We start from the raw sequence: 19,072 nt of genomic DNA on the forward strand, positions 1-19,072 counted from the left end.
AGAGAAACTTCTTCCCAGCCTGAGGGAAGAGGGTGGTGTGAAACGGGGAGCCTGTATGTCCTAGGCAGGAGGAAAGTGGGGCCAACAGATACAGGCAGGCAGCATGACCACGGCCTAGGAGTTAGCCCAGGGCTGGGGGGGCTGCCCTGGCTTCAGCGCCTCTCCCTGAGAGGGTTCCTATCTCTGGCCCCCCACCTGCAGCTGAAGGAGCAGAGGGAACGTGAGCGGTGGCAGCGGCAGCGGAAGGTCCTGGCTGCGGGCAGCTCACTGGAGGAGGGAGGCGAGTTTGATGACCTGGTGTCAGCCCTGCGCTCTGGGGAGGTCTTCGACAAGGACTTATGCAAGCTCAAGCGCAGCCGCAAGCGATCAGGGAGCCAGGCCCTGGAAGTCACCCGGGAGCGGGCAATAAACCGGCTAAATTATTGACCTGGGGAACTAGCCACACAGGAGGCCGGGAGACAGGGATGGGTGAGAATGGGGCTGAGTGGAGGAGGTGGTGATATTTAAACCATTTGGTGCTTGGTTTAGAGCCCTGGGCTGGGTCCTGGGATGGGGGGCTGTGTGTGGCTGGACCAGGTGTCTCCCCACGCTTACCTTAAGGGGCTCCTCTCATCTCCCCTTCACACGATTCCTTCTGTGCCCTGGCCCCAGGGATTATTCTGAGGCTGAGTTGGACATCCCTGGAGGGCCTCAGGGGCCCTGCTCCCCATCCCCTACCATGGGCACCCATGTGCTGGCACAGAACAGTTCCAGATATAGACTGGAGAGGTCCACAGCCTTGTCCAGATTTCCTGTGTAGCACGGGGAGTAATGATGGAGGGAGCCCCTGAGAGGGAATCTGGTGAGGGAATCCAGACTCCCGTCTCTCAAGGGGAGACTCAACAGAACATTGACCTGGGGGCAAACTTTCCTCTTGAATGGAAACAGAGGAGGCATTATATATTCTAGGTAGATCAGCTCTGGTAGGTTCCAGAAAATAGTCAATGTTGGAAGGATGATGCAGGGACCAATGCCATCAGGACAGAGTAGCAGTGTCTGTTTCCCATGTCACAAGTCCTCTGGCCTCTCCCTGCATGTCTTAAGTATCTTTCCCTTCCTTCTCTACCGTCACCTCCATCCTGTCTACTAATCCACAGTCCTAGAAGACTCACCTTGGGTTTCCACAGCTATGGCTCACTACCAGGTGCTTGATGAATCTGGCGAGGGGCTCAAGACAGACCTCATTCATCACCACACCTCATGCCTTTTGGGCATCTCCCATGTCCCCATCTCCTGGACACCTGGCCATTGTTGTGAAGCCAGACAGTGACCTCAAATGTTGCCTTGGAGTCCCCTATAGCCCCTCAGCAGAGGGCAGCACTTGAATGCTTAGCTCCATCCCACAGCTCTCTACTTCATATAAATCGCTCAGGCCCTCCCACCCCTTCTCTAACACTAGCCTCAAGGCAGAAGCCACAGCGGCCTCTGTCCAGCCTGCAGGTGGCCACTTGGAACCATGTGTCCACTGGCATTGGAGAGTTGGTTCCTGAGAGGTCTGAGGGCCAGAGCTGCCCTCCACATTAACATGCTGTCTCTAAGGGTGGCCCCTCCTCTCAGGCGTTCGGATGGGGCAAACAGCAGAGCAGGCAAGGGAAACTGGGGAGATGGGGATGGAGGAGGAAGGCTGACATCCTCTGGGGAGCACATCACCTGAAGGTGCCAAGGAGGAAGGCTGAGAGGGGGGCCACCCCACTTCTGGTACCCAATTTGGTTCTTCAGCCCGACTTGCGAGGGGCTCCTTCTGGTCCTCCCATCCACTCCTACCTTCCATTTTGTCCATCTCATGCTGGCCTTCGTGGATGGGATGGCTGTATCTAGACAAAATCTTTCTAAAACTCCATCAAGGCTCTTATTCAATACCACACTCCGAGTTGGCCTTTCATCCTCTTTGAGACTGGCCCAACCAGCTCTTGGCCCTTCTGCCCTTCCCCGTGTTTCTCACTTTCCAACCTAATCCCCGGCTCAGGGTTATTGCCAGTGGAGACCGGTGAGCTGGGCCTACTCTCAGCTGCCTATCTTCTGCCTTTCACTTGCGTCCAACTTCTGGGGCTGGGGCTGTAGTAGCTGCAGGGGGAAGAAACACAGGGTTGGTGAGCCCAGCATGTGCGTTGGTTTGAGGGGGCGGGCGGCGTGTGTGTTCTGGTGGGAGGGATGTGAGCAAGTGCAAGCCTGACTGACACAGGTGTGAAGAGGCCATCCTGGAACCCAGGTGAGGGCAAGATGAAGGCTTCCAGGCAGAACGGCTGCAGAGAGTTTGGCTATACCCATCTGCAGCCCCAAGAGCTCCCACTGCAAGACAAGCATTGGGGAAGATGGGAGGTTGTGGGTGAGGCCTCTAAAGGTCCTCTCCCAAACTGACCAGGCTGATGTCAACCTAACCCCCTCGGGCAGGGAACAGGGGAGGGCTCCACAAGCATGTCTGGCATTCCCACCCACCACGGAAGACTGGGTACGCACCTGGAAAGAAAAGGAAGCTGTTCAAGACACACTTGATCTTCAGAAAAGCAGAATTTGGTTCAACTCTTGACAGAGGACACAAATACGTTGTTCCAGAGCCCAGCCTTCTCTAAAAGGTATTTTTCTATTTATTTTCTAGATCTGGCCAGTGGCTCTGGTGCTAGATGCCACTGTAGCCAGATCTCCAACAGTGCCTTGGACCACGGACTCATACTCAACTGAGTAAGAAGGGGCTGGTGCCCAGTCGGGGTGGCTGAGCTGGTCCTTAATATGTTACATGTTTTAGCCTCAATGTTTCTTGGTCTTGCTTTTTTCATGCCCTCCCCACCACTTCTGCCACCTTTAGATAAGTTTCTCCAGCTAATTTTGTGGCCAATGTAAAATTCATCGTCAACCTAACACAACCTTCTCAGCAGCCTTTCTCCCCTGCGATGGAAATAAAGTGTTTAGGGCAGTGGGAGAAAATTCTCCAGGTGAATAGGGAAGGGTCTGGTCCAGCCTCTCCCTACTCCCATCCCATTTCCACCAACTGGGGAGCTGTGACTATCTTCCCTGACCACTACCAGGGATGCCTTCATGCCAAGGCTGTTCTCACCAGCTGCCTCAGATGACAAATGAGGCTAATGGACAAAATCTACAGTGTCCTTTTTCACTTGCACCTTTTTTATAAGAATATATTGTAATACTAAAAAATATTAAATTCATACCATCCCTACCCAGTCTGCCTTTAAACTTGTGCCTTCTTCCTATGAGGGGATCTGGGGTGGGCTGAGAGTGGTGTGCTGGAGCCAGCTTGTACCAGCTCTGTGAGAACCAATTGTTTGCATTTTCAGGAATTTTGCAAGCCATGTGACATACTGGTAGCTTGAAATTATTCAACATGGGAGTATTTGTATCACAGAAATTCTTTTCCAGAGAGCTGGTTGTTAAATATTTGCCAGCACACCTTGGCATAGGGCAGAGGGGAGGCAGGCAGGGGGCACCAGAGGACTCAAAGGCATCCAAGTTAGTTAGTTAGAGAGCCCAGCAGGCCAGAACTGTGTGTGTGGGATGCAAGAGCCAGGGGCCTCTAATTGCCCTCTCTGACCTCTAATAGCTGGTGATGCAAGCAATCAGCTTTGAACACCCCTGGCCACCACCTGACAAAAAATTTCCCTTAGATGGTGCATTTCTATACCCCCTACTCTACTTTATTCTCCCATAGTGGGGCTATACAGAGACTATGCCCTTAGGCCTTTCCAGGTCCCTCCTCTTCTTCCCTCAGGGGAATGTGTCTTGGGATAGGGTTGATAGGTGCAGCCTTCCCTATGAAACTGCAGCAGCCCAGTGCCCTACCCACAGTGTCTTCATTCTTGCATCTGCAAAGTTGGCATCGTAGCTTTATTTGTGCGCTGTGAGGGCGAAGGCAATCTATCATCAACTCTTCTTTCCCGAATATGCTCCGGAATAAAGAGGGGTGGGTGGAACAGCCGTGAACGGGGCCAGGTGTGGGCCGTGTGGTCCGGCAGGAGTCCTTAGGGCTATGGCCCACGTGTGCACATCCTGTTTCGGAGGAGGGGGGCCTGAAGAAAAGGGGCCGGCAGGACTAGGCAACTGTTAAGCTGAAAGGCTGCAAGTCTGATGGGACACAGACTTGGGCAGGAGAGATGAAGTCAGGACAGGGCAGGGCTGTGGCTTCACAGACTTACTTAGGGAGGCAGAGCTGCTGGGGAGAAGTTGGGATCCATTCTTCAGGCAAGCTTGTGCTTTGCTCTCCTCAAAGTGGGCTCCTCTGCTTAATGAACCCTTAATCTCTCCCCAGGAAAGTAGGAGAAGAGAAAACCCAAAATGAGAAGGAAAAGTTCCGGGCTGGACTGTCAGAGCCTGGTTGTCCGAAATAGTCCACAAAGAACATGATTTCTCAGTTATCTGGCATTGCTTGTTGCAGTCCCGCTCCCATGACCTTAGTGTCCTGGAAGGCTTAAGGGCCTGCTGGTATCCTCCCTATAGAAAGGAAGCCCCATTGGTCATTAGAGATCATCTAGCAGCAGGCTTGTTAGTAGTAGAGCAGGCTGACTTCGGGTTTACTGCTCAAGGTAAACAGTGACTGTGATTAAAGGAACCTGACGTCTTTCCCTCAGCCTACATTGCATCCCAGCTCCAGGCCTGAGTGGGCCATGGGTGAGAAGGGCAGGTGCTAAGCCCGATGGAAGTCCCCGCGCTGACCGCCAGTCTTGCTAATGAGCTTGATCTCCTCCAACACGATGTCCCTGCTGACAGCCTTGCACATGTCATACAGGGTGAGGGCGGCCACTGCAGCAGAGGTCAGGGCCTCCATCTCCACCCCGGTGGGGCCCCGAGCCCGGCAAGATGCCTGGATCTTCACGGCATGGTGCGTGCTGTCCAGCTCCAGCTGCACCTGGATGTGGCTCAGGGCCACGTGGTGGCACAGAGGGATCAGCTGGCTGGTCACCTTGGCTGCCTGGACTCCAGCCAGCTGGGCCACCACCAGGGCATCTCCTTTCTTGAGCTGGTTCTGCTGGACAAGCTTGAAGGCTACGGGTCCCAGGAGGACCACGGCTGAAGCCACAGCCACCCGCTCTGTGTCTGGCTTCCTGCCCACATCTACCATAGCTGCCCGTCCTTCCGAGTTCACATGAGTTAGTTGTTCTGAGGTTAGCTGGGGTCCTGAGGGGGCAGCAGGAGCCCAGGAACCTGGGCTAAGGCACTTTGAGTTGGCATCTGAGTCTGCATGGGAAGTGTAGTGTCTCTGAAAGGAGCCAGACCCCAGCCGCTGCTGAGCTAGAGGAGGGGTCTGGGGGACTCTGTATCCTTTCCATAAAGTGGCCATCTGGCTGGAGAAACTCATTCTGGGTCTTAGACCCTGAACATGGAGGGGGTCCCAGGAGGAAATGCTTGGATTGCCTGGTGGGGAATCGTGGAACATCAAAAATAACTCTGCAAGGCAAGAAGAAAAGAGAAGAAAGACTAAGTCCAAAAGGCAATTATTTTTCCCACCTCTACTCCCCAACCCTCTCCCTATCCCACCTCAACTTCTCTTTCACGCCAGGGAAAGAGGAATGAAGAACAAAAAGCGCAGTGGGACAAGACAAAGCAGAAGATCCACAGAGAGATGGCACCCAGAGTCCAAGTTCACAGCCCTTCTCACCCAGTGATGCACAGGGTAACAGCCCTCCTAGAAACTGCTGTGCCACCGTGGCACAGGGTTCCCTCCTCATGAAAACCTTCTCAATTCCCAAGTTCTCTCAAGCAGCACCAACCTGAGGCCTGGATCACATTACCTCTGAATGTCCCTTCATTTTCTTAAAACTAGAGCTAGGTCTCACTCTAAATTACCAATTATACTTATTTTTATCTTCACATTCTCCATGAAGAGTTAATATAACCACTTAGTTTACAGGCAAGATAATAACGGGAATATGTGATCTACTTAAATGTTTTTCAAGTCCCCTGAAGCACATCAAAAGCACATACAAACTGACAGGCTAATTCAGATGGTGCAGAGGACCTAGGGAACGGTGCAGGCTCTTGTTACTCAAAGGGTGGTTGGCTTATGGACTAGCAGCACCAACAGCACCAGCACCACCTAAGAACTCACAAGAGATGCAGAATCCCACCCTAGACCTTCCAAATCAATCCAAAAGGACAAAAAATCCCCAGTGCTTCCCATGCACATGAAATTCTGAGAGGCCCTGTCCTAGGCAACTCTTGGTTGTATAGAAAGCAGACTGGTTACTCAATATCTCTGAAAGTATGAAGCAAATGCTCCCCCAGCTTCCCACTTCGCATCCTACTCTAAGACCCAGACTTGTCAAGGTCAGAGGGGCAGCCTCCCTTCTGGGGAGATGCCATCAAGGCCATGAAGGTGCCTCAGCATGGGTCAGGGCCCAACAAGAGGACTTGGATGCTGGGAGTGGGAGGAGAGGAGATGAGAGTCTTCTTCCCAGTGGTGAGCTACCTTTGCTTTCCCAGGCAGCCAGTGGGCAAAGATGGTCCTTGGGCTGTCTCTAGCCTGCCTTCCTCTGGGCCACTGAGCTCACTCTGCTCCAACCTCTAAAGAAAGGATCTTTCCTCTCATCTTTTTTTTTCCCCCTGCTTTTTCTTTCCTAGTGGCACAGTTCAGGGGGCTCAGAACTGACTGTGAGCAAAGGGTCAAGGCCTCACCTGCTGTAATCTGGGCACCGTGACAGAGGGGCAACAGCCACCCTACAGCTCCTCAGTGACCAGCCCAGCCCCCAGGGGTAGGAGACCACATAAGGACTTAAAACCAGGGGGCTATTGTTTGAAGCATCCTACACACACAATGATACATCCTATGCAGATGTTCCTGAGAGTCAAGGAATTGGGAAGTTGAGGTCTTGGCCATCATTACATCATGTTACATGTGAGTAACATTATTAACTTGCTGCCTCAAGATCTTCCCAGCACAGATGTGTGGCCACACATCCACCAGTGGGGGCTAATGGTCCAGATACACTGTGCATGGATCAGTGTGTACTACAGAGGACACCTGTCACATTATCCAAATGGGAGATTTTAGAGCCGAGGAAGCCTCTGTTTTAACCAGGATTTCAATTCTTAGGGAGCCACTAACTTAGTGATCATTAAATCTGGCAGACCATCCCCCTGCTCCGATGTTTGGTGAGATAGAAGGATCATTTCTGTGGCAGGTATAGTAAGGGGGATCATGAACAGTAGGGGAAGAAACAGTAAAACCTTGAAGGTTAAGAAGAGATGAAGGAGGAATAGAAGAAAAACAAGGATGACAAATCAGCATGAAATGCAGGAGCTGGGGGTGCCTATGGCACGGCTCCCACCCCACGGGACCCCCAAATGACAAGGGTGAGTGGTTACGTACTGATGGGTCACCCACCGATGAGGATCATGGGCCGGTTCTTCATCTGGGAAATACTGAACATGCCTGGGGTGAGGGAAAGATGGGGAGGGAGAGGAAAGCAAGGGATGGGGAGAGGGAGAGTAAAGCAGGGGAGGGGGAGAGAGAGAGGGCGGGGAGAGGAGAGTTCACTGAAACAAATGCGCTTGACAGCCCCAGAGCACATGCACTCAGCTATATGTGCCCTGACAAAAGGCCCCCACATGTGCACTGCGAGGTCGCTCAAGGCTGAGCCCAAAGAACAGTCTGTGGATATCAGGACCCTGCCCTCCCTAAACAGAAGGCCACGTGTGGGATGAGAAAGAAGCAATGACACCCCCTTCTCCCCACCCAGTAAAACAGCCCAAGAGAATTTGGGGTCCCCTCTCTTATGCAGCCTCTGCTATGACATTTCCCCATGGAAGGAGAAGCATCACTGTACCCTGAGTCCAGAGGGCCAACAGGATTGAGTGGTAGTGGGGGTGATGCGGACTCTTGCCAGCATCCCCCCCAGGTGTTCCTTGGTCATCTCACCTCACGACTCCACACCTCCCTCCCGGTGACAAGGCCCACTCACCATCCAGGCCAGCCCTCCCCACCCTGCCCTTACCTGCATGCTGCCGCTTCTTCCTGCCCACGGCAGCCCCAATGATTCTCAGCAGCTCCTGCTCGGAGGCCCCAGCTCGCAGGTGATCCCGCAGGGATACCTCAGAGTTTCCAAAGAGGCAGACCTACATGTGGGTGAGGACAATATGCCTTCCTTACCCCTGAGCCTTGGCCTCCTGGCCTGTGAGAAGCTAACTCCTTCCCTGGGCCTCCCATGGCAGGGCCTCCAGCAGTGAGAGACACAGGTGCTGTAGGGAGGTCAGAGAGGCTAGAAGAGCAAGATGCAAAATTCGACTTCCCAATACCTATATGTGAGTTACAGTCATACTTCCCTCAGTGTATTTTTAAAAAACTAAGTAGATGCCAACAGAGATAGCATGCAAAAATCCAGATCTGTACCTTCTGAGACACTTGCTGGAATGGCCACTTTATCACCATAAGAATGGCCCCCAACCAGTTGGAGCTGTGTGTGTCCTGGAAGTCTCCTACCCCTGCTGTGGCACACACATCCCATTTCACCTCAGCCCCTCCAAGTCCCTTGTGGACATCACCTGCCTGCCCTGTACCTATCTGAGTCTGTGATCACTGCTTGGAAGCTTCAGCTGAGGGCTGCTGGGCATGACAACTTAAGGTCAAACTTCACTCAATGCTTCTCAGCTTCTGTAAGAGGGATGGATGAGACAGCCCCAGAAATCAATATACCTACCATCCTTCCACCAAAACTTATGAAGCATCCACTCTGTGCCAGCTCTGCACAAGGCACCGTGGCCACAGAGAAAGAAGAATGAGAAGCTTCTGCGGGCAGAGACCACCGGAGAAGATACCAGTGAAATCTAGGACAGGTCTAACTGCTTCAGCGTGCCCATTATTCCTCATGCCTCGCTCCCCAACCAGTCTCCAGGTTCCCTTCTCTGCAACAAAGAGGTTCCTCCTGTGGACTTCACCTGGTGCGCCCCCCCCACCCACCCCACCAACGCCCCCCAGCTGGCTCCTGCCTGGGAGATCAATGGGCAAAGGGAAAGAAACAATCTTGAGGCATTTATCCCCTGCTTCCTCCCTGCTTTGATGTATCTGGCAGCAGCTGCTTCTCTGCATAGCTCAGGTGCCAATGAGGTGGCCTCTATTCTAAGGCTCCAGCCCTTCCTGGGCCCCAGTGACATCAATGCCTCCCCCTTGTCCTTCCTAAGTGGGAACAGCACTTTGCTGCTGCTGGGCCCAAGTACCTCAATATCCTTTATTGGTTTCCTTAATCTTATATGTTATAAATAGCTTCTTCATTACATTCTCTTCAGAATCCCACCTTCCATTTCCTGCCAAGACCTCACAGATACAGATACCACCTCTAGTCCAAGTCAATTCCGTATCTCCAGCCCAGAAAAACCCCCAAGCTTTTCAGCAACCTGCTGGATGGTTCCTTTGGATTCAAACTGGATGCATCTAAACCCAACCCACCATCGTCACCCTGCCACAATTGTAAAAGATCCCAAGGCCTTCCAGCTACCTTGATGCCTTCCTCCCCTCCTTCCACAAACATTACCAAGCTCTCTGAGTCTTCCTTCCCTTCAATTCATACTCTAACATATTTGGAGAACCATTGAATGGCCACCTAATTGGTCTTCTTGTCATCACACCCAGCCTGCGGCTTATAAAACATACACGGGGGATGTCTCCCCTGTTCAGGAACCTTACTCAGCACACTATTGTCCACAGAACACATTCTGAACCAAAGCCCTCTACAATGTAGTCTTCCCATAGCTGACTTTAATCTGCCCTAGTCCGCCCAACCAGTATGAACCCTATGTGTGCACCCTCCCCTCCCCACTTCTGCTCCACCCATTCTTCAAGGCTTGCTGAGGTGTGTAGTGCTCTTGATGCCCCGCACCCTCACAGCCTATCCAGCCACGCGTGTGGCAAGGACTCTGGTGCTGCCACACATTGCCTCTGTTTGGTCTTGCCTGTGAGTCTGCATAGCCCTGACGAGAAGGGGTCCCGACATCCCCCACAGGGCCAAATGCACAGGACATGCTTGTTAGATATGAGTAACATCCATTTCTGGTTTCAGAGCTGAGCCCCTGGCCTGGTGGAAGGGGCTAACCATGGTGGGGGCCAGGCAAAATGCACATTGATCCTGCAGTTCCATGAGAGCTGGAAAGGAGCTTCCAATAAACCAGAAGCTACTTCAGGGCCCCACAGAAGGAAGGAAGGAATCAGGGTGACATTTCCAGAGGGGCCATGAGTTCACCCTCACCTGCTGCTCCCATCATGCCTCCAAACCTGACATTATTGCACCAACCACCTCCCCCCACACTGTGCCCTGCCAGCCTCCTCTCCAATCAGGGTGCAAAGGTGGGAGGAGACATGAGAACACAGAGATGGCAAGGGGTCCCCGTGGAGGAGGGGATGCTCACCTTGAGGTTCCCATCAGCTGTGATTCGCAGGCGGTTGCAGGTCCCACAGAAATGCTCAGACATGGATGTGATGAAGCTGATCTGGCCTTGGAAGCCAGGGATTTTAAAGGCCTGGGCAGGGGAGAGTGGGAGCAAAAGGGCAGTGGAGGGGATGGGCTACTGAGCCCAGTCTCTCACTCCATGACATCAGAACCTCCACTCCTCAACTCTCTCCCAGAGGACCCCATGTGAAGCTCCACTCAAGGCCCTCAGGTGATAGAAGACTCTGGTAGGATGGATGACCCATGGGTTGACCTATGCCTGGCTTGCCCTAGATAAAAGCTGCTAAGGCAGGGACCTGTGGGCAGCATGTTTAGAAAAGTCTGTGTGGAAGAGGGATGAGCACCCCTCTCTGCCACCTCCTGGAGTGTGTCCTCTGACATGTTACTGAGCCCCCCACCCTAGCCGAGCCCACATCTTCATCCATGAAACAGGGAGGTGGTTGTGATAGCACTGATGCTTCCTGCTTAAATGGTACCATCCCACATCACAGCATCCCCACCACAGTGCAGCCCCCTGCTAGCTCTCCATCCTAGGGTGGAGGCATGACCTTCCTCCAGGCCTGCCCCACACCCTCCTGCTCCCCAACCTTGGCTGTGCTGGATTCCTCCTCTGGCAGCTTCTCCAGCTCAGGCCACTGCTGCCGGACAGTGTCTAGCATCTCCTTATAGCTGACCATCTTCTTGAAGTTCCACTTGTTGCCTGTATTCGGGTTGGGGGAAGGCAAGGGGAGCTTCTGAATCAGAGTTGAAGGGGCCCCGGGGTCTTTGAGTCCATCCCCTGCCATAGCATAGCAATCAGTTCTCCACCCTCTTGGATGGGAGGGACGGGAGCCCTGCCTAAAACTGGTGGATTGAATCACATCCACAGTGGACTCCGAGAAGCCACCAACAGCCCATCATAATCCTAGACTCACTGCCCCTGAGGTCAGCCATACCCAGTGAGTGAGCCACCCCACGCGACCTGCAGGCCCAATCCCTTCTTCCCTCCCTCAACCCGTCCCTGATCACTGACCATCAAAGGGCATGTACTCTATGAAGCGCACGTCCAGGGGGAGGCCCTCGGTCAAGGCCGCAAAGTCCAGGAGTTCATCCTCGTTAAGGCCTCGCATCACCACACAGTTCACCTGGCCGGGGGACAACGGGACCATGAGGGCTGTGCCCCCTGCATTCTTTTGTGGAGATGACCCTTGGGGGCCTGGCACTCATTGAGGCCTTCCATTCAGGGACCCACTCCTTGCTTCTCCCACTCAGTTCTCTAAGTTACGGGATTTCCTTGGGGTCACTGATTTTCTCGTTTCTCTCGAGGGTGGGCGGGGCTGGACCAGCAGGGAGAAAAGAGGTGGGAGGGTGCACATACTTCAGCCATGCTGGCCAGAGCTGAGGGCTCTCAAGTGGGCCAAGGGGCAGTGAGGGGAAGGCCAGGGCAGTGAGGGGAAGGCCAGGGCAGTGTGGAGGGAAGTCGGGAATCTACAGCAGGGGCACGGCCTCACCTTCACAGGGTTGTAGCCCAGCTCGATGGCCTTGTGGATGCCCTCCATGACCTTGTGGAAGCCTGGGAGGGAGAAACGAGGATCCAGGAACTTCTGTCCTCTCTCTTCTTCCCCCACACCCCCACAGAAAAGCACCAGAGCCCATCTAGTCTGGAGACGGGCAAACGTTTTCTAAAACAGGCCAGAGTAATATTGTAGGCTTTGCAAGCCAAGAGCCAAAATTGAGGATCTGTGTAAGTATGGCACAAAGTGTTGGCTAAATTCAAAATGTAGTAGTAATAACTGACTACAGTGTTTTGTAAAACAGATCTACAAATGGGATACAATAATGCAATTCTTTTTGCAGGGACAATATTTTGCTTAAATGGAGTTCATAGTTAACATTCAAAATCAGTTAATGATAGGGAACATTATCTGTAAAATGCATTCTTGGCTCAAAGGCTACATGAAAACAGGCAGGGGGCTAGATGTGGCCTGTGGGCCATAGCATGCTGACCCTGGATCTAGTTGAACCCTCTTGTTGTCTACAGGAGGAAACCAAGACCCAGAGTGAGGCAATGCTCTGCTCAAAGCCCCATGGCTCCATCTTTCAGAATGCAGGTTTTCCACTCCCACTTCAGTGTTTTTTCTTCAACAGTCCATCAATTATTCACTCAACACATACTCTCTGAGCACCTACTACGCACAGGTGCTGTTCCAGGGCTGGTAAGCAATTATTGTCTCAACAATCATTAACCACAGTCAGTGCGACCCCAGGTGGACTTCTCACTGCCCAGTTCCCTCATGCATCCAATCACTTGATCACCTACTGCATCCTGGCCCCCTCCAGCACCCCCAGCCTGCATAGCCTGGGTGGTCACCTGTGAGATAGGGTGCCTAGAAATGGCCTCCATGGTTTCTTTGCAGCATTTTCAGACTGCTCAGTGAGAGGGTAAAGGGAAAAATGTGTAGCTTTGAAAAAAATAATGCTGCTAGGATAACCTAGAACTATAAGTTTTCTTTTCTGTAAAACACTCCCCTCCAAAGGCAGGTGGTGGACAAAAGAGTATGAATGGGAGGGAAGATCCAATGTCTCCAATCCACGTGCCAGGAAATGAGAGACAAAAAGGGAGAACGTGTATGCGGGCAGTACAGCCCACAGATCCACCTCCTACTTTCCCACCGTAGAGCCCTTGCAGGTTCTGTACTCCTGTCCCCCCTCAGAGTATATGCCATTGATTCAAACCCTCCTGCCCCTCAAGGCCAGCATACATGCATCCTTCTTGAAGCCCTCCTAGTTCTCTCCTGCTAAGAGTTCTTTCTTCCTCTCTGTAATGCTTTAATCAATACCACAAGACAAGCAAAGCCTGTCCCATGGAATGACATCTTTTGGCCCTTAGCAGCCTGTAAGGCCAAGGAAATGTCTTATGTGTCTTCTGTCCCCTCCACAGCACCTGAAGCAGGCCTCCATAGAGGAAGGAGACACCATAAGTGCTTCCTCAGCACATGGAGGGTATTAAGCAAGGCATCACACCCCATTTAAGAAAAGGAAGGAAAGAAGGTGGTGGGGCTGATCTTGAAGCTGCTTCCAAGGAAGAGGAAGGAGATCTGGGTCTCCCTGCCATCCCTCTGATCCTCCAGAGTGCTCAGTCATGTACCCTCTCCCACATATCAAAGGGTATCCAAACCTGAAGAACCTTTGCCCCAACATGAGGTCCATGCCAAGGGGAAGCCAGGCACTGGTCTACTGCGACCCACAGCTCGAGGCTGGCTCCACCTGTCTACCTTGGGCCTCCTGAGGCAGGTTAGTGGAAGGTATGGGTGTGCTTGCAGTAGGGGGTGCACAGGAGGGCACAGGGACAACCATGGGGGCCTGCTGGGGGACCCCACCTGGCAGCATACACCCAGACCCTGGCATCCCAGGGCGGCTACTTCCACCCTGGCCTGTCCCATGTTTCTTCAGAGCTCATCGTAGAATGACCAACTCAGCCCAGTTTGCCACAGACTGTCTTGGTTTCAAAACTTCAAGTCATTCATTCTAAAACCCCCTCAAGTCCTGGGCAAACTGGGGCTGGGGTGGTGGGGAGGTTGGTCACCCTAGGTCATTAGTGTCTGACCCCCAAAGTCCCTGACATACATTTGGCAAGGATGAGGGGTGAGAAATAAGTGCTTTGACTTACTGATAGCCCAGACACCAAGAGGAAGTGACCAGGCCCCTCGCTCAACAATGGCCACGCCCTCCCCAGCTATGTGCAGGCCCTGGGAGGCACACCCACCCCATCCACATCTGCTCACCTTTCCTGCGGACGATGAACTCAAACTTGGCAGGCACCAGGGTGTCCAGGCTGATGTTGATGGCACTGAGACCAGCCTTCTGAAGCTGGGGCAGCAGCCGGGCCAGGTTGATGCCGTTGGTGGTAACACCTATGGTCCTCAGCCCTTCCAGCCGCTGGAGCTGGGCTGTAAGGACAACAGAAAGGGGGTCAGACTGCTTGCTTGTTCTTGGTGAGGCCGGGCAAAGGGCTGGAAGGCAAAACCCTTTGTCCAGACAAGATGGATGGAAAAGAGGCTCTCTGCAGACCTATATTAACCAGGCCTAACTTAAAAAGAAAGCTAAGAATCAAAACTGACAAAAATAACCAAAATATTAAGCATTGAGTGCTCTGTGCTAGGTGATCTACTGAGGGCTTTGCATATATTTAGCTCCTTGAAGCCTCACAATAACAATTATCTCATTTAGTAGATAAGGAAAGAGGTGCTCTGAAAGATTATGAAAATTGCTTAATGTCACACAGTAAGAAGAGTTGGCATTTAAATCCATGTGTGCTTGACTCAGGACTCTGCTCTTAACAACCAAGTACTACACAGGTCTTGATACTCTGTATAATGGAAACATAAAAGTGTTTGAATTAAGTGCTATTTGACAGCTCCATTCTACCAAATATCCCTAGAAATAATGGAAGGATTTTAAAAATCCATAATAGCATTGGAAGGTAAGAAAGAATGCCGTAGATAGCCCAGAAAGGTAAATAAGTACTGAAAGAGAGAAAGCAGATGGGACCGATCAGACGGATAGAGACTACAGCTCAAAGTGCACCCAGGAGAAGGTTCTGTAAAAACAGGGAGAGACTAGTGTGCACGCAGCTTAGTAGTCACATGTACAGGAGTAGAGGGGTCCTACTGCACGTCAGGGAGGTTGTGTAAGAGGGGAGTTATATTTGAAGGAGTTGGACAGGTTGGCCTCATCCTTCCCTGTTGGCAGGGGAAGGCAGCAGAAGCATTTGCCTCAAGGACAGAGCACCAGTGCAGACACTTAAGCCAGCCATGGGGCTGTATTATTTCCTTCTCACGCTGCTGATAAAGAAATACCTGAGACTGGGTAATTTAGAAAGAAAAGAGGTTTCATTGACTCACAGTTCAGCATGGTTAGAGAGGCCTCAGGAAACTTACAATCATGGCAGAAGAGGAAGCAAACACGTCCTTCTTCACATGGCGGCAGCAAGAAATGTTGAGCAAAACAGGAAAAGGCCCTTATAAAAATCATCAGATCTCGTCAAAACTCACTATCATGAGAACAGCATAAGGGTAACCACCTCCATTATTAAATTACCTCCTACTGGGTCCCTCCCATGACACGTGGGGATTATGGGAACTACAATTCAAGAAGAGATTTGGGTGGGGACACAGCCAAACCATTTTGGGGGCAAGGCCTGAGTCCCGGTGGCACTCAGCAGTACCTCACACCCCTTTCTCCACAACCTTGGAGCAACCCACAGAAACACAAACAACATTGCCAGGCAGGCCAACAGAGACCTCAGGCACTAAGATGAGTACATCACCAAGAATCGACAAACATTTAAGGAAGAAGCATGAAAGAAAGATAACTAGTTCCCCAAATAGAAGAATGAAAGGAGGAGGAGAAGGAACAGTGATAACAGAAGACAATTCTTTTAAAAAGCAGAGGGAATATCCTCATTGGGATACATATTCAATCTTGAAGATAAACCAAGAAAAAACCCTAATTAGGGCTCTTGAAAATTAAACAATATATAGTTACAAAAAGAAAAAACTTGAGAAGCAGAATGGACACAGGAATGAATGAGCAAACTGGAAAATTCAGCAAAGGCATTCTTGAAGAGCTGGATACAAAAGACCAAAGAATGAAAAGAATGAGTCTGAAGAAACATACCTGCTCACATTCAAATCCAAGAAGATCTAGAGAAAAGATAAGCTATCAAAATGTACACAGTAGTTAAACTTTGATCAGTAGGATCATAGGTGATTTTTATATTTACTTATAGGTAAAATTTCTTTCTATAATGAACACGTTTTTATAATGTGGGTGTCACACATATACACCCCTCCCCCTGAATTTTAGCTGATCTTTGCTACATGGACAGTGCCACTGACTACACCCTTCCAGCCACCAGACCAGTTGTTTCCAAGAAGCTATGTAAACATATGTCTCTATGAAGACCCAGCTCAGTGCTGCAAGAGACAGGAAACCAAGAGTAAAGTGCTCAAGTGATGCCAAATATTAGAAAAGGCAGAATATTACAAAATTCATCATCAGTTTAAGGTAGCGGTGCATGGGAATGCACACATTCATGGTGTAAGAATAAAATCATATAATCTTTCTGGAGAGAAGTTGTACATGAACTTTTAAAGCCTTTGACCTGAAATTCCACTAAGAATTTAAGGAAATAATCATGGATGTGAATAACATTTGCCTACAAGGATGTTCATCACGGAGGAATGCATAATTAAGGGAAGTGGGAAATAATCTAGAGAGCCAACAATAGCAAACTGGTTAAATTATGTTTTCTCTGGATGATGGAACACTATGCAACCCAAAATGACTCTGTAAAATCATACATTAGGGTGTAGGGAAATGCACGCACTATATTACGTAGAGAGAACAGTAACAAGAGATGCAGTAAACACAAAAAATAGTAAACACAAGATGCAGAGAAAAAATGGCAGGCGGGTCATCAAACCAAAACGTCAACAGTGGTTACAAACAGGCAGTAACGACATTCTTTCTGCTTTTCTGAAATAAACATAAATTACTTTTGTAAAAAAATAAATAAATAAATTTTACAAATAAGAGCTGTTTGAAAAAGGAAAGTTTCACTCTGGCTCTGCCAATAAGGAAAATTAGCAGTGGTTGTTCATTTCTGCCAAATCAACCCTGGAGGAACACAATCTAGGAATCTAAGAACTTAACAATCTAAGTCCTTAAGAAGGCTAGTTGTTCTGAAATGGTATGAGTTAGGGGATGAAGATGAGCAAAGAATGTGAGTAGATAAAGGAAAATGAAGCAGGTTAAGCTGTATTCTTTCCCTTGCCCACTGAGATCTCAGCACCATCACTGATTATCTCCTTACTGAAGAAATCAGCGGCAACTGCCCAAAGAACTAGCTTAAAAGTCAACTGGAGGCCGGGAACGGTGGCTGATGCCTGTAATCCCAGCACTTTGGGAGGCCAAGGCAGATGGATCACTGAGGTCAGGAGTTCGAGACCAACCTGCCCAACGTGGTAAAACCCTGTTTCTACCAAAAATACAAAAATTAGCCAGGTATGGTGGTGGCACATGCCTGTAATCCCAGCTGCTTGGGAAGCCAGAGCAGGAGAATCGCTTGAACCCGGGAGGTGAAGGTGGCAGTGAGCCGAGATCGTGTCATTGCACTCCAGCCTGGATGACAGAGTGAGACTGTCTCAAAAAAATATAAATAAATAAAATAAAAAAAATAAAAAATAAAAACAGCAACAACCAAAAAAAACACTTGATAAGCTGATTTTAAAATTTACATGGCCAAGCCTTAGTATATGTAAAACACTGCTGAAAAAGAATAAAAAGAACTTGCCCTACCAGATAATTGACTGATGAAGCTACAGTGATTAAGACAGTTGATATTGGCACAGAGACTAACAAATGGACCAACAGAACAAAGTAGAACCTGAAACAGATCAATACTTACAGAATGGCAGATTTATGGAGGAAGTAAGGATTGTTCAATATAAAGAACTAGAAAAAAATGGCTATCCATATGGAAAAAAATTACATTGAATTCCCAAAAATCATCTACAGATGAACTAAGGACCTATATGCAAAATTTAAAATCTTTAGTGAAGAACAAAGGTAGGTGATCTGATCTGGGGTTAGGTGTTTCATTAACAAGATATGAAAACACTAACCATAAAAGAAAAAAACTGATAAATTCAAGAACTGCTACTGATCAAAAACAATCATTACACATGGTGTAACTTGTTTTTTCAGATTGGGAGGAGATATTTGCAACATATACAAAGAACCTGTACCAAATAAATATGAAAGGACAAAGAATCAAATAGAAAAATGGGCAAAAGACATGACCAGGAATTACACAGTAAAAATATTTTATATTTATGTATAGCTAATTAACATGTGAAGAGATGCCAACTTCATTCTTAAACACGAAAATACAAATTAAGACCACAATGAAATATAATTTTACACTTGTTCAACTGGCAAATATCAAGAATAATACTGAGTGTTGGGAGGTCATTTGGCAGGATCTTTTACATAGCACTGGTGAAAGTGTATTTGGCACAACCAGGTTATTAAGTAATGCCACATTGTTTTCCAGAGTTAAACATTCACCTATTTCATGATCTGGCAGTTCCACCACTAGATAAATCGTACACCAAGATACGTTAATGAAAACAAGAATGTTCAAAGCGGCACCGTCCACAACAAAAAAGCTGGAACCAACTCAAACGCTCACTAAAAGGAGAAAATAGAGTACATTCACATAATGTAACAGTAGACCACAGAGGAAAAAAGAACTACAACTCTGTATAACATTATGCATTTTACTTGAGTCAAAAACAATAAGCCCTGAAAGACTACACAGAGCATGACACTTACAAACTTCAAAACGCTATATCTAATTTTTTTTTCTTTTTCTTTTTTTTTTTTTTTTTTGAGACGGAGTCACTCGCTCTTTCACCCAGGCTGGAGTGCAGTGGCGCGATCTCGGCTCACTGCAGGCTCCACTCCCCGGGATTACGCCATTCTCCTGCCTCAGCCTCCCACGTAGCTGGGACTACAGGCGCCCGCCACCTCGCCCAGCTAATTTTTTGTATTTTTAGTGGAGACGGGGTTTCACCGTGTTAGCCAGGATGGTCTCGATCTCC

General features: G+C 49.6%; 2 protein-coding genes across 15 annotated transcripts in view; one reads left to right on the forward strand and one right to left on the reverse strand.

Annotated features, from left to right (window-relative positions):
- The window catches only part of DAAM2 (dishevelled associated activator of morphogenesis 2), a 113,230-nt gene extending 110,015 nt beyond the window's left edge, over nucleotides 1-3,215 (forward strand). For all 5 annotated transcript variants that reach the window (XM_055263307.2, XM_055263308.2, XM_063632147.1 and 2 more), the window contains one exon: nucleotides 202-3,215. In XM_055263307.2, the coding sequence (XP_055119282.1) occupies nucleotides 202-426 (225 nt within the window). In that variant the 3' untranslated portion in view covers nucleotides 427-3,215. The remainder of the gene's footprint in view (nucleotides 1-201) is intronic.
- The window catches only part of MOCS1 (molybdenum cofactor synthesis 1), a 40,137-nt gene that overhangs the window by 4,318 nt on the left and 16,747 nt on the right, over nucleotides 1-19,072 (reverse strand). For 6 of the 10 annotated variants that reach the window (XM_055263315.2, XM_055263314.2, XM_055263312.2 and 3 more), the window contains 8 exons: nucleotides 14,189-14,353; nucleotides 11,915-11,976; nucleotides 11,437-11,548; nucleotides 11,012-11,124; nucleotides 10,384-10,494; nucleotides 7,980-8,100; nucleotides 7,370-7,417; nucleotides 3,832-5,433 (listed from right to left, as the gene is read on the reverse strand). In XM_055263315.2, the coding sequence (XP_055119290.2) occupies nucleotides 4,673-5,433; nucleotides 7,370-7,417; nucleotides 7,980-8,100; nucleotides 10,384-10,494; nucleotides 11,012-11,124; nucleotides 11,437-11,548; nucleotides 11,915-11,976; nucleotides 14,189-14,353 (1,493 nt within the window). In that variant the 3' untranslated portion in view covers nucleotides 3,832-4,672. Of the gene's footprint in view, nucleotides 1-1,038; nucleotides 2,104-3,831; nucleotides 5,434-7,354; nucleotides 7,418-7,979; nucleotides 8,101-10,383; nucleotides 10,495-11,011; nucleotides 11,125-11,436; nucleotides 11,549-11,914; nucleotides 11,977-14,188; nucleotides 14,354-19,072 lie in introns of those variants that run through there. The other 4 variants (XM_063632150.1, XM_063632152.1, XM_055263316.2 and 1 more) reach the window with 3 other exon arrangements.

This window comes from Symphalangus syndactylus, chromosome 23 (genome assembly GCF_028878055.3).
Source record: "Symphalangus syndactylus isolate Jambi chromosome 23, NHGRI_mSymSyn1-v2.1_pri, whole genome shotgun sequence".
Taxonomy (NCBI): Eukaryota; Metazoa; Chordata; class Mammalia; order Primates; family Hylobatidae; genus Symphalangus; species Symphalangus syndactylus.